Here is a 26488-nt window from a genome sequence, read left to right as displayed (position 1 = left end):
AAACACATTTTACGCAAAATAAAATGTAAACAAAACCATCTTAACAAGTTGGAAAAGACTGTGGTTGTTCATTCATTCATCTTCTTATCCGTTTTTTCCTTTTCGGGGTCACGGGGCTGCCAGAGCCTACCCCGGTCACTTGCGGGTGAAGGCAGGGGACACTGTCACGGTGCCTGTCAGACTCCTCCCCCTCCAGCTCTGCCTGCCCTGCTCCTCCAATCTACTCTGCTGCTCAAAAGGAGACCCAACGCCACAGTTCAAAGCCAGTTCGTTGCCCCCTTATGGTGACTTGTTCTCTGCCACGATCTAACATTTGCTCCTTGTCTCAGGAAAACCAACACCTCACGAGTGACGTCAGCGTGACCTTCCCTTCTACTGCTCTAAGAAGCCTGAAGACCTCACGGCTCACACCTACCGCTCTAAGCCCTCCAGCCACGCCACCAGCCGCCTTCAAGTCTGGACCTCCTCCATCTACTACTATCTTCATCCCTGGAGAAACAATAAACTCTTTCTCATCAAAATACTTACCTATCTTCCTTCTGGGTTACAGCATCTGGGTCCCTCCCGCCATGAGCTCCATGACAGACACACTGGACAGGTTGCCAATCTGTCCCAGGGCAATGGTTATGTATTATGTGGTTATATAAAAAAACTTAAAATCAGTAAAAAAATAACAAAGAAATATTCTAGAAATATCCCTTGAGAAACTTAAATACAGCAGCTGGACTCTTTTTCTTTTTTTTTCCGTTGGACTCATTTTCTTGATGTTTCACACCAGCCTGCTGTCCAGATCTTTGCAACTTTTTGGTTGTTTGTGATCTATTCAATGTGTTCCCTGGCTTCGCCCAACAGACCTGAAAGGCTTCTGTGACCCCCAAAGGGTTTAAATTTGTTTAGAAGATTGATAGATGAATTGATAAAAGCATCATTTTGAATGATTCAATGAAGTTCATTGTGTCTATAATTTAAGTGCTTAATCATTTTGAATGTTTATATAAACTGGAAAATGTATTCCTTGCAAAAAATGTAAAATGAAAGTGATTACTAAAAATGTAGGTTTGCTTTCCCCCACTACCTTTCAAGCAGTTAATCCTAGTTGCTTGAAATGTAGCAAACGGATGCTAAAGTAATCACTAAAAATAATTTATTTGTTTGAAAATATAACCACCCTGCCTTCGCCAAAGAGTGGCGGGGTTAGGCTCCGGCAGCTCCATGACCATATAGAATAAAACAGGTTTAGAAAATCGATGATTGGAAAACATAACCATCAAAAGACATGGAGTTAAGGATAATTAAAGGGGTTTAACATCTGCTGAGTTATCCATTTTCAGAACCCACTAAATTCCTTTTGGGGTCATGGGGTTGCTGGAACTAACCCACACACTATTGGGCAATGGCAGGGCAGGGCACACCTTAAAAGGTTACCAGTTTGTTGCAGCGCCACACATTCACTCATACTAATACATTAGGGGCAATAAAGGGACAACAATTAACCTATAAAGCATGTTTTTGGACTGTGGGAGGAAGCCAGAGTGCGCACACATGCAAACTCTACACAGAAAGGTCACAGTCAGGATTTAAACCGGAACCCTCTTGCTGTGAGACAAGAGTACTAACTACTGGACCACTGTGCAACCTCTGCTAAATTATTTAAAGGTAAAATTATCTTGCTAAGCGAAAGACTGCTCAAGTCCCTTCAAATTACAGAAAGGTTTGCAAAAAATGTGAGACCGCTTCAGATTCCAAAAGCAATTGAAGTGAGTAAAAGTAGAACTCCAAGCACCAATCTATAAATTTTACGCAAAAGCTTGTTATTCCTATGAAATTTTGTATAATATGAGTAGGTTTATACCAAGAATTAGGATTGTAAAGCAGATGATTGAATTAACAGAGCTGCAGCATCTCCCGCGATACCAAAGGTGTCCGGCAGATGGCGGTGTTGCTCACTATTGCAGGCGCCCCCTAGCTTTCCCTCCTTCATCTCTGCAGCTCTTGCTCGAATCTGATCGGCGTGGAGGACGAGTCGTTGCTCTGAAAGCAGTCTGGATCCGTCTTTCTGCCGCGGAGCTCCACTCAGGGATAATCAGCTCGAAAACAACTGGAGAGCATCTGCTTTGGACCGCCAGGTTCTGCTCTGAAACCCAGCACCTCGCGCTTCATCATTATCCTGGATCTTAAGAGTAAAGAGCCCCAAACCGCAGCGATAACTTGGGAGTTTGTTTATACAGGAGGAGAGCAGAGGACAGACAGCACTCAGACATGAGAGCGACAAGCCCGGACCATTTTTCTGCCTAAATGACCTTGGAAACCAAGTAGCTGGAATTTATATTTTTTAGTTTTCTTTCTTTATTTGCTGGAATGGAAGAAAAGTGGAGATATCTTTCTCATTCCATTAAAAGTATGTACACTTTTGTTTACAAAAAATCTCTAAAATAGCTTTATATTGCATCTGTAAGAGACATTTGTCAGGTTTAGTCTAAAAACTGCATTTATGCCTTGTTTGCATGCTCTCAAAAACTGTGTTTTGTTGCAGATCCATTGTTTTACTAAACCCCCCCCCAACACACACACAAACACTGAGGACAAATCATTCACAGCCAGAGATGTTTGACTGGGCCATGACATTGAGAGAAGCACATGCTTGTTGTGCACTGAGGCCTGGAGTCCTAGAAAAGAAGCTGTCACGGTGCATCAGCCTGGAGAGGCTTGTTTAGTGGAACAGATGGGAGACACGGGCTTACGATGCAGTGGCATCAGTCCACTCCAGCTCCAGACAAACGCCCATGTCCTGCCACATGAAATAGGGCATGGATTGAGTCATAAAACACTTCGAGGTAGATGTGGGGGAAGGTGAATGAGCATTCAGAGGGGTGTGCAGAGGAGCAGAGCTTCCTTTTTTTTTTCAAAATTGAGCCATGCCGGGGCTTGACCTCTAGCCAGTAACAGAGAACAAGGGTCATGCTGTTTCTACAGCCACTGTTAAAATGGTTGTTTTTGTCGAACTGCCTGAAATGATTCCCGTCCTTGTATCTTTTCTCCTTCTTCTTTCTCCACAGCTGAAACTGACCAGAGTGGCCGTCACAGAACAAGCCCAACCAGATGTGTCAGCGCCATCACACCTGAACAGGGATGAACATCCTAACCAGTAGCTCCTCAAAACCCTCTAAATCAAAGTCCTGTAGTGGATAGTCACACCCATGCTGACTCACGAGCGTGGATGACAGCAGCTCCAAGGTGATTGCAGCAGAAAAAGTCAGCACAGATTCCTCTCATCCCCCCAAAATGTCCAAATTAAAAATCTAACAGTGCGCTATCATACACCAGTGAATCAATGCTACATCCTCCAGAGCATGGGGTGTGTCAAATCCAAAAGGAGCCACTCTGCTTCCCAAACTGCAAACTCCACAGACAGGAATGACGGCAAAGGCAAGAAGATGAAGGGTGAGAAGGCCTACTTGGTCCAATCAGAAACAGGCTCTGTGGAGAACTCCGCTCCGGCCAACCCGGTGCTTCTTGAGTACGCCCAGAGACTCTCTGAAGAGATCGTGGCTCGGGCCGTGCAGCAGTGGGTGGAGATAGACAGCCGCTACAGTGACATCCCTTACATTGAATGTGATGTGCCATGACACCCAGAATTTATTAAGACCGCTTGGACATTGATACCTAATGGTGTGTGTGTTAAGAACGCCCAACAGCTTCATTCCGGAGGAATCACTCAAGTGTCTATCTGCTGTGAGTAATTCAGTTTTGACCTACTTCTGGATTGGATTATACTTGGATTGATTCTAAAACCCTGCTCCAAACTGTCTAAAGCACTCTGATCCCGTCTGCGTCTCTCTTCATCTGGAGCCTTGCTGGAGTGCAGCGTCTTCTGTTGGTTGTCATCCTTTCCCTCGCTCAGCAGGTGCTGACTCTCTTTGACTTGACTTATCCTGCAAGGCAAAGAATCGGATGTTGCCTTTTAGTTAGTGGGAGTCGAGCCCTGTCCACTCCTGGAGTTCCCAGGCCAAGATTCTCTCACACACAGAGAGTTATTAATAAATCCTATTATTTCCTGGAGACTTTTGCTGAAAACCCCTTATTTGGAGTCAAAGCATCTATCTGTTTGCTTCTGTTTCACTTGAAGAAAAAGTGATCTCTTAATGGCCTCCCTGGAGATCTGGTGGTATTGCCACAGTGGAGCTCAACCTTCTCTCACTGCCATTAGCTAGCTCCAGTCCCTCCCCTGTGTCCCAGGCAGCTAATGCAAGAAATGTGCCCAAATGGTGCATTTCCTGCTTTCTGCTCTGTTTGGGAACTTTGACAGAACTTGGCTAACAGGGGGCGTTTTGGTCTCCTAACCACAGAGTAACCAGGGCATGAGAAAGGCCTGAGATGTTTCTGAGAAGAGTGATTCATCAGTGAGATAGTGGTGTTACAAACAAAGCAAAATCATTGGAAAAGCGGTTTTGTAAGCTTGTTTTCTTTTTTTGTGTCGGTTTAAAATCTTGATAAGAAATACAGCCATTTATCCCTAGAAGCAGCACAAAACCGTTTAACTTGAATCAAGTTTCTGCCATATCAAACGTAAGGGTATTGTGGTGTAGGGCATTTCCAAACTTATTGCATCAAAATTCTGTCCATTATGGCCTTTTAAGACCAATTTATTCCCACTTTATGATGCAGCAGTGAGTGGTTTTCTATAGGTGTGCTTGTTGGTGATACACCAAGCCTAAAGTCAAGTCCAACTACTCCCCATGTCGGAGTTTAGATGAAGATGACTATTACACAGCTGTTTGCAGGGATTATGACAATGATAATCTATAAACTAAAACAGCCGTAACCAACAGCTGATAAGCCATAGAAGGTTGTTGTAAACAACACAATACTCCAACATAAAACTGCTCTGAAAATATATAGTGCACTTTGCATTTTATTACAAGCTAATGCAGATGTTTCAGCAGTGTTGATTTAAAGGAAAGGGCAGCATCGTAAAGAAGCCACAAAGTTAAAGAGCAATTGTCAGGGGGAACCACTCACAGAGCCTCCTGCTCGCTGGTCTGTGAGGACGTTCTCTGAAATGAAAATGTTCCATCACCAGACGAGGTCGTCTTGACTCAGAGAAAAAGAACGAGGCCAGTCTCACTGTTGTGCTGGCAACTGTGTTCTGTGAGCGCTTGCATCGGTACAGACAAGCTTCCTTTACATTCCACTAGAATGATGTCAAAATGCTGTCAGACAGCCTTTCTTCAGGGTTGCCGCTGAGCACAGGTTTACAGAGAAACATTTCAATTTGCAATTTGTTTTACACCTTATGCAGTAGAAAGTTTCTGCGATGTTGAAAAGCAGCAATGAGATTGAGTATTAAAGTCCCACTCCAATCATTTTATGATCTATTGTAAAAGCATTCCCAGTGGTCTTTTAGTTATGATTATGCAATTTTTAGGTAAAATGTAACTGTCATTTTCTAGGACATAGTTTCTGCAGAGCGGCAGGAGAAATTTGCGTCTGAGTTGTGGGCGGAACTGTTAGTGCGGTGTAAGCCTTCCCACACGTCCCATCATCCATCTGTTTACACTCTCTTTACCGGTAGCTTACAGCTTTTCACAACCCTAACCTAACATTAGCGGTGCAACAAATATGTCACTGCCACAGTCTTGAATAAAGAAATGCTCAGAAATGCAATTTTATGCTTTATTTTCTTTATATAGGTACTCTACCATGAGAAAAATACAACAAGAACATGTTAAAAACACCAAAAACATGATTTTCCATGGAGTGGGTCTTTAATGTCAGTCTTTATTCAAGTATCTGCGTCTTCCACGTGACGCTTTCCTTTAAAAATGTAATTTTTAAGATCGTAATCTTTCATTTAGATCAGCTGTTTTTTAAATGACATTGTTCCAATAAAGATGAAAAATCTGGGGCTCAAAACCCTCATAGTGCTGCCCTAAATGCAGCATAAATATATATATATTTTAATTGACCTGCCATAAACGTTCTGAAGTCAGTGCTCAAAAATGGCTGACAACAGTGAAATGTGCCTCACTTTACTTAAAGTCAGAGAAGCGCCACAAAGTGATGTTAAAGAAGCTGCAACCAAATTCTGCTTTTCTTTTTCATTGCTTCAGTGCAGCTGTTTCTCAACAGTAACATCTTTAGCTCCATATTGGTGCAGCTGATCTGGAAGTTCAGCTAAAATGGAGCTTTAGCACAAAATCAAAGTTGGCTTGAAAACCAGCTGAGCTCTTCCAGGAACGTGGTGTCTTTGCCAACTCAGTCCAAGGTCGGTTTGATGTAACTTGTGCCAGAGATCAAAGGGGTTTGACTCTTGTAGTTTAATTTCTTTAATACACTGTACTAGGACAGTAATCCAGGATCCACAGCATCAACAGAGTGGCAGAGCTGAAGCAGACAACGTCCATTGGTTCTATAAAGAAAACCAAAGGCAGCTCAATAAATAAGGATTACGTTGACGGACATTCACATAACAGGGATCATCCATGTTAGTGGGAGATCATGCACAGTCAAAAGATTGGTTGACCTTTGGTATGACAGTTACTCAACTCACAGGTACATGTGTAAACAAAACTGATGCCAATAAATCAGATTTATGCCTTCAATTGTGAAATGATTATTGCTTCTTTTTTTGAAAAATAAAAATGCCTTTTTTTCTTTAAAAAAATGTTTGATCATGCTGACACTTTTGTTTTAAAACACCTTCAAAAAAGTAAAGCTGGATTTGTTCAAAGAATTTAGAGGGGCAAGAGTTCAGCAGCATAGAAGATAAATAAGCAGATTTAGAGATGGCTGCTGGCTAGCAGTTGTTTGGAGAGAAAGGTCATAACCACAAAGGTTCGTGTGGCGGAAAGAGGAACGCTGCTTCTCAGCTCAGTGTTTATGGCTGTTTTACGCTCTGAAGTACGCAGAGGTCGTGTTGTCTGCCCAGTGAAGCACGGGAAACACGGGGAAGTCAAAAAAAGTGCCATGCTGCAAAGTTCTGCTGAGATAACAGCACAAAGCCTCCCAAAGACAATAAGACAGTGTTTGACCTCAGATGAAACAAAATGTTCACACTTTTAATTCTCTCTGGAAAAAGGAAAATTAAATACATGAACATATCTAATCATCTATCACAGAAAAAAAAGTAAATTACAAAAGTAAAACAGCCATCAACAAATCATGATTAACAAGACTGAAAAGAATGTAAGTGAGCATTCTGGCTGAGTCCTCCCAAACCAACTGCTTTATAGGTTTTACAGTCCTATTCTTTGAAAAACTTCCAGTGTTCATTACATAGAAAGTAATTTAGATGGGATTAAAATCTGAGTCTATTGAGAGGAATATGAGATAGTTTATGGGTTTACTTTTACCTTTATCTAAGGTACTTTTGTTCAGCTTCTGGAATTATGACCTTAGACTGACACTTTGCTTCCTTATGCAGCCGGGCGTGTTTGTTGAGCAGAAGTCTCAAAAGCCAAACAGTCTCTGTGAGCTGTAGAGATAAAACCTGATAAGACCATAGTGTCCCTTCCTCCCAGAAACTCCCAGGTCTGTGTTTTAACAAGTTTTATTGTAGCTGTTATATAAACTTTATCATTTTTATTGAGAAATTATTTGTTTTTTATGCTAGAAAAACAACAGCTGAAAAGTAATGAGTTGCTGTTATATAATATTCTACATTGACCACTGTATTCTGTCTAAACTCCTCTGGATGTTTTTTTTTTTGGTTCATCTACTGCCATTAATTATGGAGCAGGGTAGGATTAATAGCCCCTCTTGCCCCTGGGCATTTAAACTCTGGGGCCCTTTTAACAAATATTCACGCTTGTTTTTCTTGTTCATTAGAATTTTTGATCCTAAATTTTAAAAATAAACTGTGTGGATATTTACACACAGAAAAACAAAACAAGGAAAAATAAAGTAAAACAAGAAAACAATACAACATAAAGGCTGGAGTTCATGCAAATGTCACTTTAAGGTGTACAGATTATAAACCAGGGCTAAAATAATAGTATTCTTTAAAAAAAAAAACGTAAAGCAGAGGGCCTAATGTACTAAAATGCACAATTGCATGTGGACACCAATAGATTTCACATGCTATTTAATAGGGCTGCACGATATGAGGAAAACTTGCGATATGCGATATTAATATTGCGATAACGATATAATTTGCGGTATATAAAAAAATAGAAAAATGCCAAAAACATCATTCCCATTTCATTAGAAACAGTTTAAAATTACACTCCAAATGACCCTCACCAACATAGGTGACAAACATCTAACATAATAGGCCTCCATCTGATTGGTAAACAATGGGAAGGCGTCCATCTGATTGGTCAAAGCATAAGGGGATTTATTTGATTCGTTAAAAGCATCAAGCTGCCATAAGATTGTTTTAACACATTTTGGGTTTACGATTTATTGCGATATTCGCCGTCTTTTGCGATATGCCTATTGCAGAGCTGGATATTGCGATAACAATAAATTTGCGGTATATTGTGCAGGCCTACTATTTAATTAAGATCTGTGGGTTGTTTTCAAAGACTACTTGTGAAAGATATAACAGACACAAATTCAGAATTTAGAATGGACTGTAATTTATATCATTGCAAAATAGTATAAAATTGGGTGCTGCTAAAACAAGTGGGATGGTCGGCAAGACAGTCTGACATTTATTTTCTTGCGGGGCGCATTTATTTCTCTGACGTGAGGTGTTAAGTGGGACAATCAGGCCATTGCAGGACCCACTGCAGCTGATCAAACTATCTGTGCTGATAAGGACAACATTGACCCTCACAAAAAAGAGCTGCAAGTGTGGGAGACTTGTCAGCTGAGAGATGGAAGAGAAGAGCAGACTGTAAACAAAAGAAACATCCCAGGTAAAGAAGGTGACATTGGTAGAAATTGTGTCTATTTTGCCCAACTGACATACACAATCCGTTGTACATGTTGTTCATGTTTGTGCATTTTTTACGCACACAATCCTTTAGTTATTTGGGCCCACAGATTTATCAACATGTCCCTGTACATATTAGCAAGCATGCATGGGTTCCTTGATATTTAGTGGCTTTGGGGATGTGCCCAGGTCTATAAAAGATCCGGCCCAACTTTGGAGTCTCAGTTCCACCTGTAGCTGAACCAAAGAAAGAGACTGCACAGCAATAAACCTAAAACATCCTGATCATATTTTTTGGGTTTAGAGATGATCTTAAAACATCTACCTTTAACATCCTTCTCTCATTACTCCTTTAAGGTCAAAGCCACCAAATAATTCAAGCAATCATTTGGTTAATTTATGTGCCATTTCACAAATAAATTGATGTATTAAACATGAGCAGTAATTAATGATGAGTTTATGATGGCCATCAGTTTATGAAGTTCAGAAAATAGCAATAACCCCACTAATATGAACATCATTTATTTTTTGTTATCTTTATTGGTGTCATTTGTCCTAAACTGAAGGCATGCATGTGTATAAAATATTCTATTGTGAATAAATTACATCGTTCATCCATCCATTTTCTTAACCCACTGGATTGCTTTTAGGGTCAGAGGTCTGCCAAAGCCTATCCCTGATACTTTTGGACAAATTCCCAGGACAGGTCAGCAGTCGGTCGCAGGGCCACACAATCATAGATTCTAACCGTGATCTGTTAAGATGGCAGGAATTTATACATGCCTGTGAAACAAAAAGAGCTGCCAATCTCTTTCAGGAAATGATTTATTCTTGATTATAAAAAAGTCAGATACAAAAATGTTGTTTTTTTCATTCTAAAGTAATCTCACTGTTTATCCTAAGCCGTATTTAGCTCCTTTCCACTAAAAAAAAAAAACACTTAAAAGGAAGCAAGAAGGGGGAGATATTAGGGAAATGAAAGCATTACATTATCTCCATTAGAGTCAGCAAACACCCTGCAAACACACAAATGGTGCAGAGTTGTGTCAAATCAACAAACTCCCACAGGAGATGTAATGAAACACTCAACGCTGAGGTCATTTTCTCCTTCTGTGTCCTTCTGCAAATGGAGAGCTGCAGCTTGGTCCTTGACTTTGCAATAGAACGCTTTTTTTGTACCAACCATGTGGAAATGACTGCACTTCCACTGAATAGGCACTGCTGTGTCTGTTATAAACCCTGTCGGTCAAGATTGGAAATTTTATCCTGTGACTCACAAATTACATTTTTTTATTCTTTACTCAAAATCTCTTTCAATCTTGTTTTTTAAATCAGATATTTTTTTTTACAAGGCACCAGCTTACACCTTAACCAGATTGATTAACAGCACATCTATGGAAGGTTTTGTCATAAAGGTCAGCCGTTCTCCAAAGCAGAAGCCTCTAAACCGTGTGGCGATAAAAGGATGAGCGAGCAGGAAGTGGCTGTTTACATTAGGTTTAGTGCTGGGTGTCTGTCTGAAGACGGGCCGCAACTGCTGGCTGATGCACGTCACAAAGTCAGGTCCTTCTCTCCTAAAGAGGAAAAACACTCGTCCACACTCTGCTCAGACACCTCCTCCAGGGTTGATGGATTCCACTTGGGACTCTGGTCTTTGTCAACCAGCACTAAAAAAACACACAAACATATAAAAGACCAGTAAGATCAGACGAAGGCGAGATATTATAAATCCAAGCGGTGAAAAGTTACAATTAATTTTCTGCCTTTGCAGGTATTCATGGTATTCAACCACATATGAATGAATGCAAAGCCGTTTAAACCTGGTTTAATAGACCTGGTTCAGGATGTTCAATCCAAGAATAATTTGACCTTTATCTGAAAACACAAAATACTTAGAATGCACACCTGAAAAAAGGACAAACGTTAGAAAAAAAAATCCTAATTCAAAAATTTCTGTCAGTATTTTTCCTTTAAACATTAACAGAACTGAATTAAGCAGCTGACATTACTACAGGTAACCAAAGGAGGATAGAAGACCTTCTTAAAGAAGTAGTTACAGGCCTGTGAGGGTCTGTTTATAAAATTCTTAAAATAAAACAACCTACAGTATGATTTCCTGGATCCTTTTTCTCTCATAGTTGAAGTGTATCTATGATGAAAGTTACAAACTTTTTATTAACCGGGATAACTATCAAAATTGGTGACTGCTAAGTCTAATGTTTGCCTAACTATATACATTAAATTCATGGATTATGAAACCTAACATGAATTTTGTCATGCCTTGATTTTGTCAGGGTCTTCCAATACATAAAAACAGGCTTTTGGTGAACTAAATGTTGCAGACACCCTGACCAACTTACCAGCTCGAACACCTTCATAGAAATCACAGCCTCTCTGCAACACAACAGAAACAGGACAATTTTTCTATTTACGCCTGTAAATAAAAAAACCAAAGATTCCATGCTGCATCAAGCTAGAATTACAATAAAACAATATCTCTACAAACACATGGATCCCAGAATTCATCTGTGTCTTTCGGCTGCTCTCTTTAGTGGTTGCCACAGCGAATCATGCTTCTCCATCTACAGTACAGACCAATGTCTGTAAAGCCAATGTCAGTTGAGGTGAGCAAATGTAAAATTACCAGAAAGGTACCCTGGACAAATGACCATAGTGATAAAGTCACAAGTCCAACCTCTGAGTTATAGGTATGATCTTTTTTAGAATGTGTTTATAAAGATGCATTATTAACATACAGTACAGACCAAAAGTTTTGACTGGAAACTGTGTCCAAACTTTTGGTCTATACTGTAACACCATCCTCTGCATCCTCCTCACTCACACCAAACACCCTCCTCTCCTCCTTCACTACATGTATGAACCTCCTTTTTGTTCTTCCTCTAGGTCTCTCTCTTGGCAGCCCCAACCTCAGCATCCTTTTACCAACAAATCACTAAGCATCACTATAAAAGGACATGTTAGGATAAGGATATAAAAAAGCCTCTTGAAATAACCCCAATTCTCCTCAAAACTACAGTTTTACCATGCAGGCCTGGCTCAATCGATACTCCATCACCAACACCTCCTGCAGGCTCAGAGTTGCACCGGCCTGCAGCTGTCTGTATGTGATCTTTAGGGATGTGGGAGACATTTTAGACAGGACCTAAAGAAATCAATACAGGAAATGAATTAATTAGGCAGCTTAGAATCAAACCACTCAGATTCTGAGAAACAATCAACTTTAATGATAAATCAAAGGACAATGTGAGAGTAGGAAAATTGAGGGAAAGGCAGTAAAGCAGAAGAACAGAGCAGACTAACTTAAGGACTCATAAATATTTGAAGAGTCAGCTGAGTTCCTCTAGCTTCAATTCATATTTTCTGCTGTATTCTGAAGAATTGAGCAAGACTAATCTTCCCTAAAAGATGTCCCAGTTGTTCACCTGTGACAGGCTATTATTTCATCTTGATATACGTGTCGTTGGAAAATCTTTCTTCAAGTGTTCTTTCCTCTAATTCTTTGGTTTTTCTTACATTTCTAGATCTGTCCCTTTGCAAAAGAATGTGAGTTTTTTTTGTGATTATTAAGCTCCTTTACACAGACCTCTCAATTAGTTAACCATATAAGACAACTCCCATCTCAAGAGATGAAGCCGTACTGCTGGCCTGTCTTTAGACCAAATACTTTGAGATCAAAGGAATAACGAAAGAAGGATTTCCATCTCATCATCTATTCATTGACCAACTTTTATCTCACTAGTCTATTTTTTGAAATATGATGTGAAATGGTAATTCATCTTATTACCAACATAATCATAGTTCCACCTCTGGACGGGTCCACAATGTCTAAAGCTACTTACTCACCGGGCACAGTTCAAGAATGTGCTAAACGCGGGTTTAGCCCATGGTGTTTACACTGGACACACAGGGCGGGGTTTCATCCTCTTTAACTGTTTACTATGCAGTTAAAGATGCATGTCCGCCACCCATTGTTGGAAGAGGCGAAATGTCAAAGCGGGCCAAATCTCGTGAATCTTGCTGCAGACACTTTCTTTAACAGCTATATTTCAACAAACTGCAATTATTGATTTCTCCTCCATGATCAATTTTCAAATGTTTGGCCCTTTATGAATTAAAAGGGACGCCATTCATACGTCACTACCAAATCAAAGACCCTGATTGGTCAAGTATCAACCAGGTTTAACAAGCAATGTGCATTCCATGGCCACGTGTTTTGGTAGTAGAGCCTGAAAACCGTAGTAAAAAGTTGTGTAGCTACTTGTGAACGTGAGTTTTGAAGCCTGAAACGCTCATTTAGGCGTGTTTATATAGACCTTTCATTAGAAGTTGTAGTTGAACACGCATTGCCGAGGGAGGTGTGAATGTTGCTTTACATGGCTGTCTCTCTTGATCTTTTCAACCTGTCAGTCTGTCTCAGCGCATTGATTCAAGTGAGAATCATCACACTGATTCAATCACAGGTGAAAAATATACCTCGGCTTGTTTCTTAGCAAATTCGGAACCATCTGCCTTCAGGTTCTGCATGATTCCTTCCATGCTGCTGGCGCTGAACAGCCTGTTGGGAGAAAGGAAAGTGAGCTCGGAATCAGAAGCAAAAAGGAAAAAAAAAAGCCTGTTTATCCTGATAAGCAACACTGTACTCTGTGCACTGACTTATGCATACATCACCAGATCCTCTAGCTGCTATTAGAGCTGTCAGTAAACCACTTTTGGGAGAAAAAGACAAAAATACAGAATTTAGAAAAAAAAAAAGAAAAGCCCACCTGTCGATATTGTGAAGGTGTTTGTCCAAAACAAAAGGCTTGTCAGAGTCTATACTACTCTGTCAAAAAAGAAAACAAAAGAAAATCTTAAAACGACAGATACTTCACGATTCATGATATTCTGCTAAAGTATGATGTGATGTTTGGTTTCTGACCTGGTTCTGGTAGGAGTCAAGCACTTTGGTGATTTCAGCATCAGAGGGAGATTTCAAATCCACTAGTTCATTCTCCAGGTCTGGGATCTGTGGATGTAGAGTATTTTTTGGGGTCTAAAATGTCTCACTACACTTTAATTAGATCTCAAAACAGGTCACCTTAGTCACACAGAGAAGATGTTTTATAGAAAAAGCCACTTAATGTCAATCTGAAATGTTAAAGACTTCCTTTCTTTTCTTTTCATTTAGTGTCCAATTGATCTGCTGAAGGATTTTCCTGAATATTAACAAGTTTACAGTCTGCAGCAAACTCTGCGACCCACTGCTTTGACTAGAAGCCAACACCAAGACACAAACTTGGCCTCTGGACCAGTCAGTGTTTGCTGGCACATCTAAGCAAGAGCCAGGCTGCCAGGGAGGCAGCATCTGGCTGCACTCCTGCTCTGCAGCAATGAAATCAACCTTGAAGTGTACATGGCTCCTAACTGCTGCTTTGACAGATCGTCCTAAGTTAACCATTAAGTGGAGCACCTTCACAGAATCTACAAAGTGAGTGGCAACTCCAGCTCTCTGCACGTCCCGTCCTTTGAGCCGGAAGCCCGTCAAGGCGAGGAACAGTCCAAGCTTTCCTTGAAGCCTGGGGAGAAAATATCCTCCTCCTACATCAGGAAAAAGTCCTGCCAAATTAGAAAAGAAGGTATTACGGTAACGTTAAGTTTGGTGTAAAGAAAAACAAAAAATGTACCCCATTAAGTAAAATATCAAAACAATAAAAATGCAACTAGATTTTTACAAGATTTTACATTTTTAACAATAAACTTGAGATTTGAAAAACAAATTTTTTCTAAACAAAATCTGTTTCCCTCTAATTAGGAATTTTCTTATGCTGTAATTATCTAACAGTGTTGTTGCACCAGCAGCTTAAACCCTCAATGATTATTTCAGGATTAAATGACAATGTGCAGCCTCAACCTGCCCCCTGCTCATTTATTGTGATGTTCCTGACACTCAGCGAGATTCCATCAGTTAGATTTGGTTTTCTGGCAGATCCTGCAGCATGGCATGAAGCTAAGGAGGGGGGATGGGAACGCAGGATTAGATGTGTTGACCTGATTCAAGGCTGAAAAATGCAATATTACAAATGTTGCAGATTATGGCTGTTGTTCAGTTTGCTGGGAGGTCCAAATTTAAATCTGTTAATCCAGTCCAAGGAAGGGTTAATGTTCACGTGTGTCTGCTCTGACTGCATTTGTCCAGTGTGTTCATAAAAAAACAAAACAAATATTCATTTCTCAAACGGGTATTTCTTACTAATAGAGATTGAAGTTTGTTTTGCAATGATCTTTAATCCACACTGTACAAAGTTGGTTAGTAAGAAGTAACTAACTATAAAGGAAATCAATATTGAGGGGAAAGCACAAATATTTCTATAAAGCTAAACTTTGTTTAAACAAGTTTGAAGCAACAGTGCAGGCTTTCTAAAAGCCCTCAACAGTAGCTGCCTATTCCATGGGGATTCTGTACTTGGATTTTTGTGAAGTTCTTCTTTTGTTGTTATGTTCTGCTGATCTTGTCAGTCACACCAGGTTAGGTTGTAAATCATCCACAGTTGTCTTAATTTGTGTAAAAAAAAACAGTGTATTTTCATTGTCGGGTCATCTGCTTTTCATGCCTTTGTTGCTCCCTTGGGTTTTGTCATGTTTAAGTTTATTTATCAAATGTTTAAATTTTTGCCACCAAACCAGGGATCCTGCATTTTTAGGTTCTTCACCGCCAGTCCCTGACATATTCAATATTTTTCAGTTGAGTTCTTGATCGTTAACATATTTGATCTGTTGAGAACTCATTCAAGGGATAACTGGATGGCATAAACGGCAACCAACTTAAAAAATAAAAATATTCTGGAAAAACCAAAACAGGTGGACTGTTAGTCCTAAAAGTAAAATCCTGATATCAGGTTCCATATGGATTTTTTGGGGCAGCCGACCCAGTGATAAGAGAGGGAAAAAAAGGCTTTTTTCATCTGTTGGAAAAGATGCGCGAGAACTCTCCGCCTATGGCTACAGAGGGAAAGGAAAGATGGTGTGTTGGTGTGTTTACAAATGCCCTATTGTTGGGTGTCAAAATCCTAATTCACACAGTCCCTCACACCATAACCAGCTACAACATTCTTACGCAGTGAATGCCATGCATTTGCCAAATTTTACTCCAAATCAAACTGATCCAAAGAGGAAAAAAGATGTTGCAAATGAGAACTGATGTTTGCAAATGTGGTGAGACATAACAGGCTTGTTTATACAGTGAGGTCTGCTGCAGGTTCTTAGCACAGATTTGTTACTAATCTCATCAGAGCCTCAAGAGAAGACCATCTGTCTACAAGTGTTTATTAGCTACAAGGCCGACTATAGCTTAACGCTAATGCAATTAGCAAATGCACTCAAGGAAAAGGGCTCAGACAAACATTCTAATTTCCTAATTATTAATCCATGTATGCACTTATGCATTCCTGACTACTGTCTTAACATTTCCACCCAAAATAAAATCACTATTGTTAATTAGGAGTTTTGTAACAGTCATCACTTGTGGCTGGTTAATAAATTATGTCCAATGGTTAATGACCTTTTTAGGCATTAAATGTATTTGACAATTTTTGAGACTGGTGAGTTGTTAAAGGTAAATCCATGTTCTCTTGACAAAATTGTTTATTTTTCATTCTAGATGACCAAAATGGCAGCGTGGACAGGGGACTGAAGCTGACTGACATTGCATTTAAGTAATTAACAGGCTTGAAATTAGGAGGGGGAAAAAAACCCTTCTTCATTCATAAAAGTTGTCTGCCATCAGAAATGGAGCACCTCACCGATGGCGGTCTCTGGCATCGCAAACAGAGTCTTCTCAGTTGCCACTCGAAAGCGTCCATGAACTGACAGACCCACACCCTGGATGTGGAAGAAAAACAAAGAAAACTTCAATTACAACTTAAAAAATAAAATCGAGATGACAGACAACACTTTAATGGAAAGCATTTGAATAGAAACTGACAAAAGCAGCAATTCTGGAGTAAAATAAAATAAAATATTTAATGAATCAAAATGTTTAAAAAAGCACCCACCAATCAATGCATGTAAAAAATGGGATGTTTGAGCACTTTAGAAGACTTTAAATAACTTTAAAGCCACCCTCCACATAAAAAAACTTGCGGTTTCATTAACAGATTTGGCAAATTAAATAAAAGCAATAGAACAACTTGTAGCCCTTCTAATGTTTGCTCACAAATACCAATCCAGAATTACGTTTTTGTGTGTGTTGAGCAAATACACAGATCTGTTTGGCTACACTTTCAAACACATAAACATGCTGTAAAATGCACAGCTACACAAGCTAGAATGCTTTGCCAGGAAAAAAGATTGAGCAATAAAAGGTCTCCATTGAGACATTGTAATCTCCAATAAATTGAATATTGTAGATTTTGGATTGTGGCATTTTGCACACATATGGAGGGTAAAATATGTTTGAAAGAAATAAAAGTTGTGTAACTTTCAACATCATGTTTTGCACCAAGAGGCACTTTGCAAAATAGCTACTGGTTGTGCTCAGAAGGGTGAAAACTATAACACAAAGGTCAAACTGCGGCATCAGGCTTTCTTTGGCATCAACTGTAGTCATCTGCCTGGGTGACTTGGTTACTATTAAGTAGGACCAGTGTTGCTGCACACCTGAGGACAAGGATCCATCAAAGTCACCACGGATGATCCACAGTTTATCTACAGCGCTAATAACTGCACAAAATTCTGTTTTCCGACTATATGTTTGAAATTTTAGGAGCAACCTGATGTGTAAAATTAAGCATCAGCATTAAAAGTAAACACATCGCTTTGTTTTAAAGATTTGCATCTTGAAAAGCAATAAACTGTTAGATGAGATTATTCAGATTTAGGATTAAGCTCCCTCTTTATCATTGAAGAACAGTTACCACGCCTTGTGTTTGTTTATAGTTAATGAAAAAAAGGGGATTGCACGTTGAAGTTCCTGTGAGTTTTTTAGTGCAGCAGCGATCTTGGTGCCTCTTGGAATTGTCCATATTTGGAATGCGGTACGTCCATGAAACAGCAATCACCCTGAGGATGGTTTGTGTCAACAGCAGTGTTCCCTCTGTAGTGACATGGTAGACGACATAGGCTTGAAATGCTTTATGCTTCAAGGGCCAGAGGTCCACAGTAAAGAAAAAAACAATAAACTGCAGGACAAATGAAGCAAGGAACATAAAAGTTTTTTTTTTTTAAATGTTTCTCAGAAAGGAAAAACTTGAGACTGTGAATGTGCATCAGAGCCATGTCGCCAGCGTTCCTGCATTTGTCTCAAAAGGGCAAACACAAAAGTGATGACACATGACAAAAACCTCATTATTTTTCAAACTGCAGTATGCGAAATATAACACCTCAGGTGGTGTTGTATTAACCTCATCATATTTTTTTTAGTTCTTGAAAAATTGCTTGTATTTAAGATGTTTTCATCAGCAGTTTTTTGGTTTTCAAAAAAAATGTCTTTGGTCAAGTTTATCCTAATCACAGTTAAGATAATCAAACCGAAAGTAAAAATGTTTTAATAGAATAATAAAAATAAGAATGACAAAAATGGGCCACAAACATCACAACCCTTTAAGATGATAAGACATTCTCAAGCCTGCAAGAGAAACATTATCTTCAACAATTTCTGGGTCTATAACAATCCATCTAGCTGGATGGAAAAACCAAAACACCATCATCTAAAACAACCTGCTTGCTTTCCGTCTTATTTTGCTCCTTTTGATACTGAAGAGCAGCACTTTCTATTCCAAATACCTGAACATCTCACAACACCCACAGTAAGTAAGCCCCGCCACACTTCAGCCTCTCCCAAGATCCAAACAACAATTTTTGATGTTTGGATTGTTTCTGATTTTAAAATTGGAGTGAGGTGAGCCCGCCTCCTGGTCTTTGTGAGAACTCGTGCAGCCGAATTTTTGGAGAAGGGGAAGGTTCTTAATGTTAGTTTTTGGAAGACCAGTAAGCAGGGCGTTACAATAATCAATTTTACTCATGATAAAAGCATGCGTTAGCATCTCCATATTATCAAGACGGAGTAGTGGGCGAACCCTAGCTAGATTTCTTAGATTATAAAAACCAGTTTTAACCACATGTTTTATACGTGGGATAAAAGTTACCTTAGAGTCAAAAATAATGCCCATGTTCCTGACTGTTTCTGAATGCCTTAACGAAAGTTCTTTTAGCTTCAGAAACTGTTTCTCTCTTTTAGCTTTAGGACCGATAACAAAAATTTTAGTTAATATTGGTTTCATTGTAGTGGGTATAATTAGCTTTTTATTTAGCTATTTTACCTTTAAGTTGTTTCTGACATCTAATTCTGGACTAACACAAAATCCTATTATATTGATGAATAAATTCATGATGTATTTCTAAATCCTTAATAGTTAAAAGCCCACACCTCCCACTACCCCTGAGGATAACCGTTAAATAATATTTGCAAAATTCTTAACCCCAAAGGATATCCTCACAGTAGAAACAATCATATTTCACATTAAGATCGTTTGGGTCAGAGTGTATGCAGATTAACATCCCATGCAAGGAGAGAGGAATAATGAGAAATGACCAAGAAGATTCCACAAATGCCCCCCAGTGTAAAGCAGCAGCTCAGGTTGCAAAGGACATACTGGCCCTCTGAACTTTCTCTGCCTCAGCCCCACAAAATGTATAAATAAATAAATAAATGCTATCAGACAGTCAGATGTCATTTAGAGGTCAAGCTGTAAATTGGTTAGGAATGCAGTGCTTGTGCGAAAATATTTTAAAAATTAAATTTTTTGTACCAAACAGCAAAACCTTAATCATGCCTAAGTCACTTTGGCACCAGTCTGACTTTTTTTTTGTCTGTGGATTGCAATTCCTCACTTTTGACAAGATTTGAAAAAAAAAAAGTTGTACAGCTCTTTTATCACATTCAGATTTGATATTAAAGTAACCCTCTATCCCTGGCTTAACTGTTTTTAATCTTGCTGCTTGTGGGGTAAAAGGTGCTTATTCAAATTCCAATCATATGTGAAGGGAAAAACCAGGGCCAGCAACAATGCTTTGTCACCTCTCACTGTAACCAATCACAAAACACTTCTTCTGACAGCAGCAACGCAAAGATATCTACTGACACCTACTGGTCTAAACTTAACATAACATTTCTTCAAACTTTTTTTTTAATATTACAATATAAAGAGGCAGTATGATGACAAAGAGCTATTTTTTTAAACATACTTACCCCTCCCATTGTTATGCCACCAATAAAAGCAATATATGGCTTCTTGAATGATCCTTTAAATACAAAAACAGGAAAACTTCAACATTTTAAAAAATGCATTGAGATAAGAATAAATTAATGTTGTTTAAAATTCAAAATAAATGAAGCCCACCTATGGTGTTATTTAGAGTATATTCCTCCCGAAAAAAGTCCTGAGCAAGAGAGTCACCAACCTTCCCCGCTTCTGTTACCGCTGAGAAGAATCAAACACCAAAACAGGAAAAAAGAAGTGCATCTCTGCTTCAGTTATGGAGTTGAATAAAAGCAGACCAGTGAGTGACCCCACAACATAGCAGATTACCTCTAATGTCTCCGCCAGCACAAAAGGCTTTCCCACCTGCTCCTTTAATGATCACAATGTCCGTTTCAGCATCATTTTCCCATTTCTGGAATGTAAAAATAGGATTTTGAGTTTCCTTTAAAAAAAACTGAGAAATTCATCATACATTTTGGATAAATGCATTGAAATTAGTGTGTTCAATTTTTTTACTTTCAAAATGTTCAGTTAATCAGGGGATGTAAATATTTTAGTACCTTGAGTTGTGGCAAAATTTGCCTGATCATTGTCAGGTTAAGTGCATTGAGAACTTTAGGTCTGTTCATTGTAATCACACCAGCCCTGCCCACTTTGTCCAGCAGAACCTCAGGTTCTCCATGACTTGACATCTTTAGAAAAGTAAAAATGTACAAAGAAATGTTTCATCAGTCCTAAGGCAACAACGTCAAGATTGTCAAAGGCAAATAATTTGCGATACAAAGATTAAACTGATATAGGTTCAACGCACAAGACATCCTATCCTCAGAATCAAAGGGAGCATGCTAGTAGCTACATTCAAATATCTTTGTCATGTTTTCTCACCATATGTGCCTGAATTCGTTGCAGTCTGTGAATGGACCTCAGTCTGGGAGAAACAGCAAAGGGAGAGTGGAGGCAATAGTAAGTCACCTAACCTGTTATTGCTCTGTTTGATGTCATAAATGAAAGGACGTTCTTAAAAGAAGAGGCAGACATGTGCTTTCCTAACTAATATGACAATTATTCAATTTCAAAGCAGCTACTTTGTTTATTGTTATACAAAATGCCTTTAACAAATTAGGCTAATGACTGTGTGCATATCTCCTAGGCTATGGGATAGGTAACCTAATGCGTAACTAAGTAAGACTTGGATGTATTTTGAAAACTTCCCATCTGCCTTTATAAGTATTAATGCTTGTAAATGATCTGACTGTGTTTCTGTTACCAGCAGTATGGCTGAACTAAGGTGAAAGTCAGTGTAAACAAGTCACAGCTCAGCTGTTAGCATACCGGTACTCAGAAACATGACAACAGCACAGAACAGAGAAGAGTACAAACGTTCACATACCTGCAGGCAGACGTTAGAGACTTTAACATGTTTAACAATTAAAACGTGGACGCAAGCAATACTTTTGCACAGCGTACTTTTCTCTTTACTTTGTTTTTACGCCTCCTTCCTGCAGGCGTCAAAATTTTTCGCTGATTGGTAGAACATGATGACGTAGGGTGGCCGTACTCACCACAGAGGAACCGAAAATCTGTACGTCCATTGTGAGTTTTACGCACACTGCCCCCTATAGGCCCATGAGGGAGTACCATGTCCTAAAATAATTTGACCGTTGATCCAAAAAAAGAAGAAAATGTTATTTTTAAAAACTTGACTTCTTAAAAAAATTGACTGTAACTACCATAAAAACACGAAATTTACAGAATGTGTTTTAATTAATATACCAATCTTTAAAAAATATGTTATGTTGTTATTTTAATTTGCAACAGGCTTTGATTTTAAAACAACTTATGATGCAGAATATTGTCTTCAAGATACTTTTTAATCTTTATAGCTGATTTCTATTAGTCTCTGCAAATATCAAACCCTTACAGTGCAATAATAAAATGTTGTACATAGTGATTTGTAAGCATATTTTAACTGCACGAGCTATCAAAGGACGATAAGAACAATAAAGCCAGCAGGGTGTGCCACAGTCAGGGAGGAGGAAAGCAAACATTGTCAGCCAGCTTCACTTGGGCAACTGAAAAGCGGAATAAACAAATGAAAAGACTATTTTCTTGTAGAACAGATGAATCACTTTTATTATTTTTTTAAAGTTATGGAGGAAATTTCAAAACTACAACATATAAGATATTTATTGTTCTACATCAGAATGTCAGTTTTCAGAAAAGGTCCTGTCTGCTATGTTGTTAAAAAAATAAACATTTTATCTTTTACATGACTTGAAAACTACAAACTGACTGATTGTTTCAGCATTTAGAATCAACATGATAACTTTTGCTCATTATGTTGAGTATGTCGAGCAGTAGAGGTTCCAGGGTTTTTGGTCATCAGTGGTCCTCTTCTGTTCAGTCCGAGAGTTCATCTAGTCAGAATCACTGCTGCTGCAGGAGCTGCTGGAAGACTATAAGAGAGGGATGAAACCAAAACACAATATTGGCTGATAAATCACTGTACGTAAAGGTAGTAAAAATGCAATGGAACACTAGGAATATCAAGTTATTTTTCATTGCTGTACCCTAAAATATTCAGTATCTATTTAAAACATCGAATACTTTCTTTTACATTTGGTTGTATTTTGCATCAAACTCATTTGCATGCAAGAGTTTAAAATTTACATGTTGTGATTTTTTTTAGATACGTTTAAATATAATTCGAAAGCTCTTGAAAAAGATTCTTACCCCATGGGTGTCTTTTCCTTTCTTATGACACTTGCCATGTTTGTGTCCATTTTTGTGCTTGTGCTTGTCCTTGTCCTTTTTCTTATGCTTGTCCTTGTGTCCGTGTCCATGGCATTGTTCATGGCCATGCGAGTGCCCATGTCCGTGGCCATGATCATGTCCGTGGCCATGACCATGTCCATGGCATTGCCCATGACCATGACCAGGTGCAGGGGGATATGCAGGGTTTCCGTGAATGGGAGGGCAGTTTGACTGAGGTGGAGGGTACATCTGAGGATTGTTGGGGTAGCCCCCAGGCACCTGAGGGTTGGCAGGGTAGCCACCTGGACACTGGTTTCCTTAGCATAATGAGAAGGGAAGAATGAGTTATCTAAAATGTTTTTTTAATCATAACTTTATTACTATTCACTCCCATATTTTAGTAAAGGTTTTTTACCTTGATTGTGACCGTACATTCTGAAACCTCACAACTAACTGTAGATTCTGAAAGAAAAGATAATTTCCTTAAAAAAATCAAACAACAAAGAAATCATTTATATAAAACAACTGACAAAAGAGTGACACAATAAAGTTCTAAATAATCAGTGTAAAGAACTTGCAATAAAAGAATGGAAATTTAGCAAAGGTTCAACATAGATAGAGGTAAGTTTACCGTGTTGAAAGGCAGATCCTCTGCTAGCTGTGACCAGCTTCCCCTTTTTATGGAAAGCTGTGAGGGGGCAACGCATTTATTACTTTATGACCCTCACACATCAGCATGTTTAATTATTAACATCTCAATATAGATTACAAATAGCCTTTTGTACAGACCTGCAAACACATGCCGATTTTACAACTTGGTCAGACCAATCACCCACTTTTCTTTCTTTTTCCATCCTTTTTTCAATATATCCAATAATAAGTTTTGCAAAAAAGATGCACCCTTTTTTTCTGCTTTAGTAGTTTATTCATTTGCAGCATTAAGACAAGTATGTCAGTTAAAAATAAAAGAGGCTTGTTTTCCTACATGCAGCAGCTAACACCCTTGATGACCTTTGTCTGACTGAGTTTTATGTTTTTAAAGTCAACACCATTCATAAACACTCAAGTGCAAAGCTGCAACATGGACTAAGAAATCAATTGAAAGCAAAATGAAGACATCAGAGGTCTTGCTGAGATTATTTTAAAATGTACCATTTCATTCCACAAAAGGGAAAACAACTGTTTATAATGTATACGAATGTTATGGGAGTAGATTTTGGCTAAAGCTAAAATCACTGATGTCATGTGACTGTGCCTTACACGGAATGTCAGGGTGTGTACCTGAAAAACACCTTGGCACAAATGTCTATAACCTGTCTCATTCATCAATATCAAACAGAAGCAAACAGAGTAATACAAATCTTAAGGGCAAATTAAAACAGGCATGGAAAATGTATTACTTTGTCATTAAATGAAATTGTGAAATGCAGGAACTGCACTAAGCATGATGCAATTTGCACACAATTGACAAAGAGTTTGTACTTCTCACATATTAGCAGATTAGTATATGTATGTGGCTAAACTTAAAGCTTATCACTTCACATTTAACATTGACTTTAATATTGTTTTTCTCACATTAGTCCTTAACATGAGCAGTAATACACTGCAAAAACAGAAAACAGGTCTCTTAGAAAAAGGTCAAACATTCTAATCTTACTGGCAAATTTTAGTAAAACAGAAAAATGCCAATGGAGTAAGAAAAATGGTCATACCAAGAATTTTTATTGTGAGGGAAAAATCTTTTCTTTGAGACATGCTTTTTCAAACTAAGAATATTTTGCTATTAAAAACTTTCTCAATAAGATTATTTTTCTTGCAAAACACAAAATAAGACAAATTTCCTTGAAAAAGGGGGCTTTTTGCTTTATTAATGTTCCCTTTTTGCAGTGTACAGAAGCTGCTTTTTATTCATGATTAGAATGGTCTTTGAACCCATCTGTGCAGCTTTTTATAATAAAAGTGGCCAGTGTTCCAGGAAAGGTCCAAGTAAGGCATCAAAAACAAGTACACCCACATTGTGTGTCTATGGTTGGGAATATTTTACATTGTTGTGACACATTCCATTGGCCACAGTTTCAAACCCTAAACATTAAAACTGTCTGTTAACCTCTGTCCTCTCATTGCAGTTTTCAATAGAAATCTTCAGTCTATAAATTCTGCATTTCAGTTGTCTTTCTAGACAGCAAGATGGCACAGTTTGATCAAGTTTTTAGGTTCCATGCACAAGTCTTAACAGACCTGTTTATAATGCCACAATGTAGTCAAAGAGAAGGGAGTGTAATCTAAAGTGTCATGTGTCATTCAAAAAAAATAAAAACAGCATTGCACCAGTCTTTGTTATATTTCAACATTTATTTTATGACTCAGTATAAATCCAGAAAAAACAGCAAAAGCCAGATGCAATTGAGTTAAAAGCAATCAGGATATATCAGGATAGTCAAACTTGATGCTCAAACCAGAAAGAGACTCGTTGTTTGTTACACGTGTCTTTTAAAGGACGGTTTCCAGAAGTCTAGTCAGAGTCACTGCTGCAGGAACTACTGGAAGACTATAGGTGGAAACAAGAGAAACAGGTTATTAACATTTCTCAACACAGAAACAACCAAGCTAATTAGAGATTATAATGCATAAATGTTGTTTGCTCGTATGCATCATTTAGAAAAATAATGCACTCTCTACAATAGGCTGCCATGAATTTCTCACCCCGTGACAATCCTTGCCCTTCTTGTGGCATCCTTTATGCTTGTGACCCTGCTTGTGCTTGCACCTACGCCCGTGCCCATGTCCATGACCATGACCATGACCATGACCATGACCATGACCATGACCGTGTCCGTGTCCATGTCCATGTCCATGTCCATGGCCGTGGCCATGACCGTGACCATGTTCATGTCCATGTCCATGTCCATGTCCATGTCCATGTCCATGTTCATGGCCCTGTCCTTGACAGGCTCCAGGTCCGGGACCAAAGCCATGGCTCTGTCCTTGGTAGGGTCCAGGTCCGGGGCCAAAGCCATGGCTCTGTCCTTGGTAGGGTCCAGGTCCGGGGCCAAAGCCATGGCTCTGTCCTTGACAGGCTCCAGGTCCGGGACCAAAGCCATGGCTCTGTCCTTGGTAGGTTCCAGGTCCGGGGCCAAAGCCTCCATCACAATGCCCTCCTGGAATATATTACAAATGAGTACTCCAAAGCAAATGCTGACTACACCATGTGTAGCCTTAACAACTGGAAAATAGAAATGTCAAAATAAAATTACATACCCTGCCTCTCCATTTTAATTTTAGAGTTGCCCACACACTCAAGAGTTTACCCAGACAGTCACCTGGTCTGAAAGAAATAAAATGTTAGTTAACTTACCACAATAACTTACAGTAAATCTAAAATGCAAAAGTAAAGGTGCCGTGGAATTTCTGCACAAATCAAAACTGCAGCTTCCAGATTATCATGTTCTACTTTACATTTTTACTGTTACAGTACATCACAGGAAAACAGTTCCACAAAGGTCAACCTACTGAGCACAGGTGAGCCAATCTGCAAACCTGAAGAGAACCTGCTGCTCTTTTAATATGAAGCCACACCTCAGCCTGACCCAGTCCTCTC

The 26488-nt window shown here is 39.0% G+C and overlaps 3 protein-coding genes and 1 long non-coding RNA gene across 6 annotated transcripts; 1 reads left to right on the top strand and 3 right to left on the bottom strand.

Moving 5' to 3' along the window:
* The first annotated feature begins 1998 nt into the window (after window positions 1-1998).
* Window positions 1999-6602, top strand: LOC101157740 (uncharacterized). The gene is made up of 3 exons (XR_013652649.1): window positions 1999-2398; window positions 3057-3732; window positions 3814-6602. It is a non-coding gene; the product is annotated as an uncharacterized LOC101157740 (long non-coding RNA).
* On the bottom strand, window positions 5660-21803 carry hibch (3-hydroxyisobutyryl-CoA hydrolase). Of its 3 annotated transcripts, XR_910882.3 has the most exons (15): window positions 21527-21687; window positions 21022-21064; window positions 20697-20828; window positions 20464-20548; window positions 20275-20355; window positions 20124-20176; window positions 16678-16756; window positions 14349-14494; window positions 13818-13904; window positions 13663-13721; window positions 13373-13454; window positions 11922-12041; window positions 11239-11272; window positions 10371-10545; window positions 5660-6409 (listed from the first exon to the last, which is right to left on the bottom strand). XR_910882.3 is itself a non-coding variant. In XM_078939424.1 (14 exons), exons 2-14 carry the CDS (start codon window positions 21022-21024, stop codon window positions 10430-10432), a joined length of 1077 nt encoding a protein of 358 aa, XP_078795550.1. In that variant the 5' UTR covers window positions 21025-21064; window positions 21699-21803; the 3' UTR covers window positions 9686-10429. The 3 variants fall into 3 exon arrangements, 2 of the variants coding, with proteins under 2 accessions (XP_078795550.1, XP_004081718.1); XM_078939424.1 differs by lacking the exons at window positions 5660-6409; window positions 21527-21687 and adding an exon at window positions 21699-21803 and having other exon boundaries at window positions 9686-10545; XM_004081670.3 differs by lacking the exon at window positions 5660-6409 and having other exon boundaries at window positions 9686-10545; window positions 21527-21700.
* Window positions 21804-22240: 437 nt separating this feature from the next.
* On the bottom strand, window positions 22241-23624 carry LOC101160273 (uncharacterized). The gene is made up of 4 exons (XM_011489888.3): window positions 23522-23624; window positions 23306-23352; window positions 22870-23207; window positions 22241-22592 (listed from the first exon to the last, which is right to left on the bottom strand). The coding sequence occupies exons 1-4, from the start codon at window positions 23595-23597 to the stop codon at window positions 22550-22552; spliced, it is 504 nt and encodes a 167-aa protein (XP_011488190.1). The 5' UTR covers window positions 23598-23624; the 3' UTR covers window positions 22241-22549.
* A 1597-nt stretch (window positions 23625-25221) lies between these two features.
* Window positions 25222-26488, bottom strand: LOC101160029 (uncharacterized). Its single transcript, XM_004081671.4, has 4 exons — window positions 26401-26488; window positions 26149-26215; window positions 25594-26048; window positions 25222-25438 (listed from the first exon to the last, which is right to left on the bottom strand). Exons 3-4 carry the CDS (start codon window positions 26034-26036, stop codon window positions 25381-25383), a joined length of 501 nt encoding a protein of 166 aa, XP_004081719.1. The 5' UTR covers window positions 26037-26048; window positions 26149-26215; window positions 26401-26488; the 3' UTR covers window positions 25222-25380.

This window comes from Oryzias latipes, chromosome 21 (assembly GCF_053564925.1).
Source record: "Oryzias latipes strain Hd-rR chromosome 21, Olatipes_Hd-rR_3.1".
Lineage (NCBI taxonomy): Eukaryota > Metazoa > Chordata > Actinopteri > Beloniformes > Adrianichthyidae > Oryzias > Oryzias latipes.
This window is presented reverse-complemented; position numbering and strand designations above follow the sequence as displayed.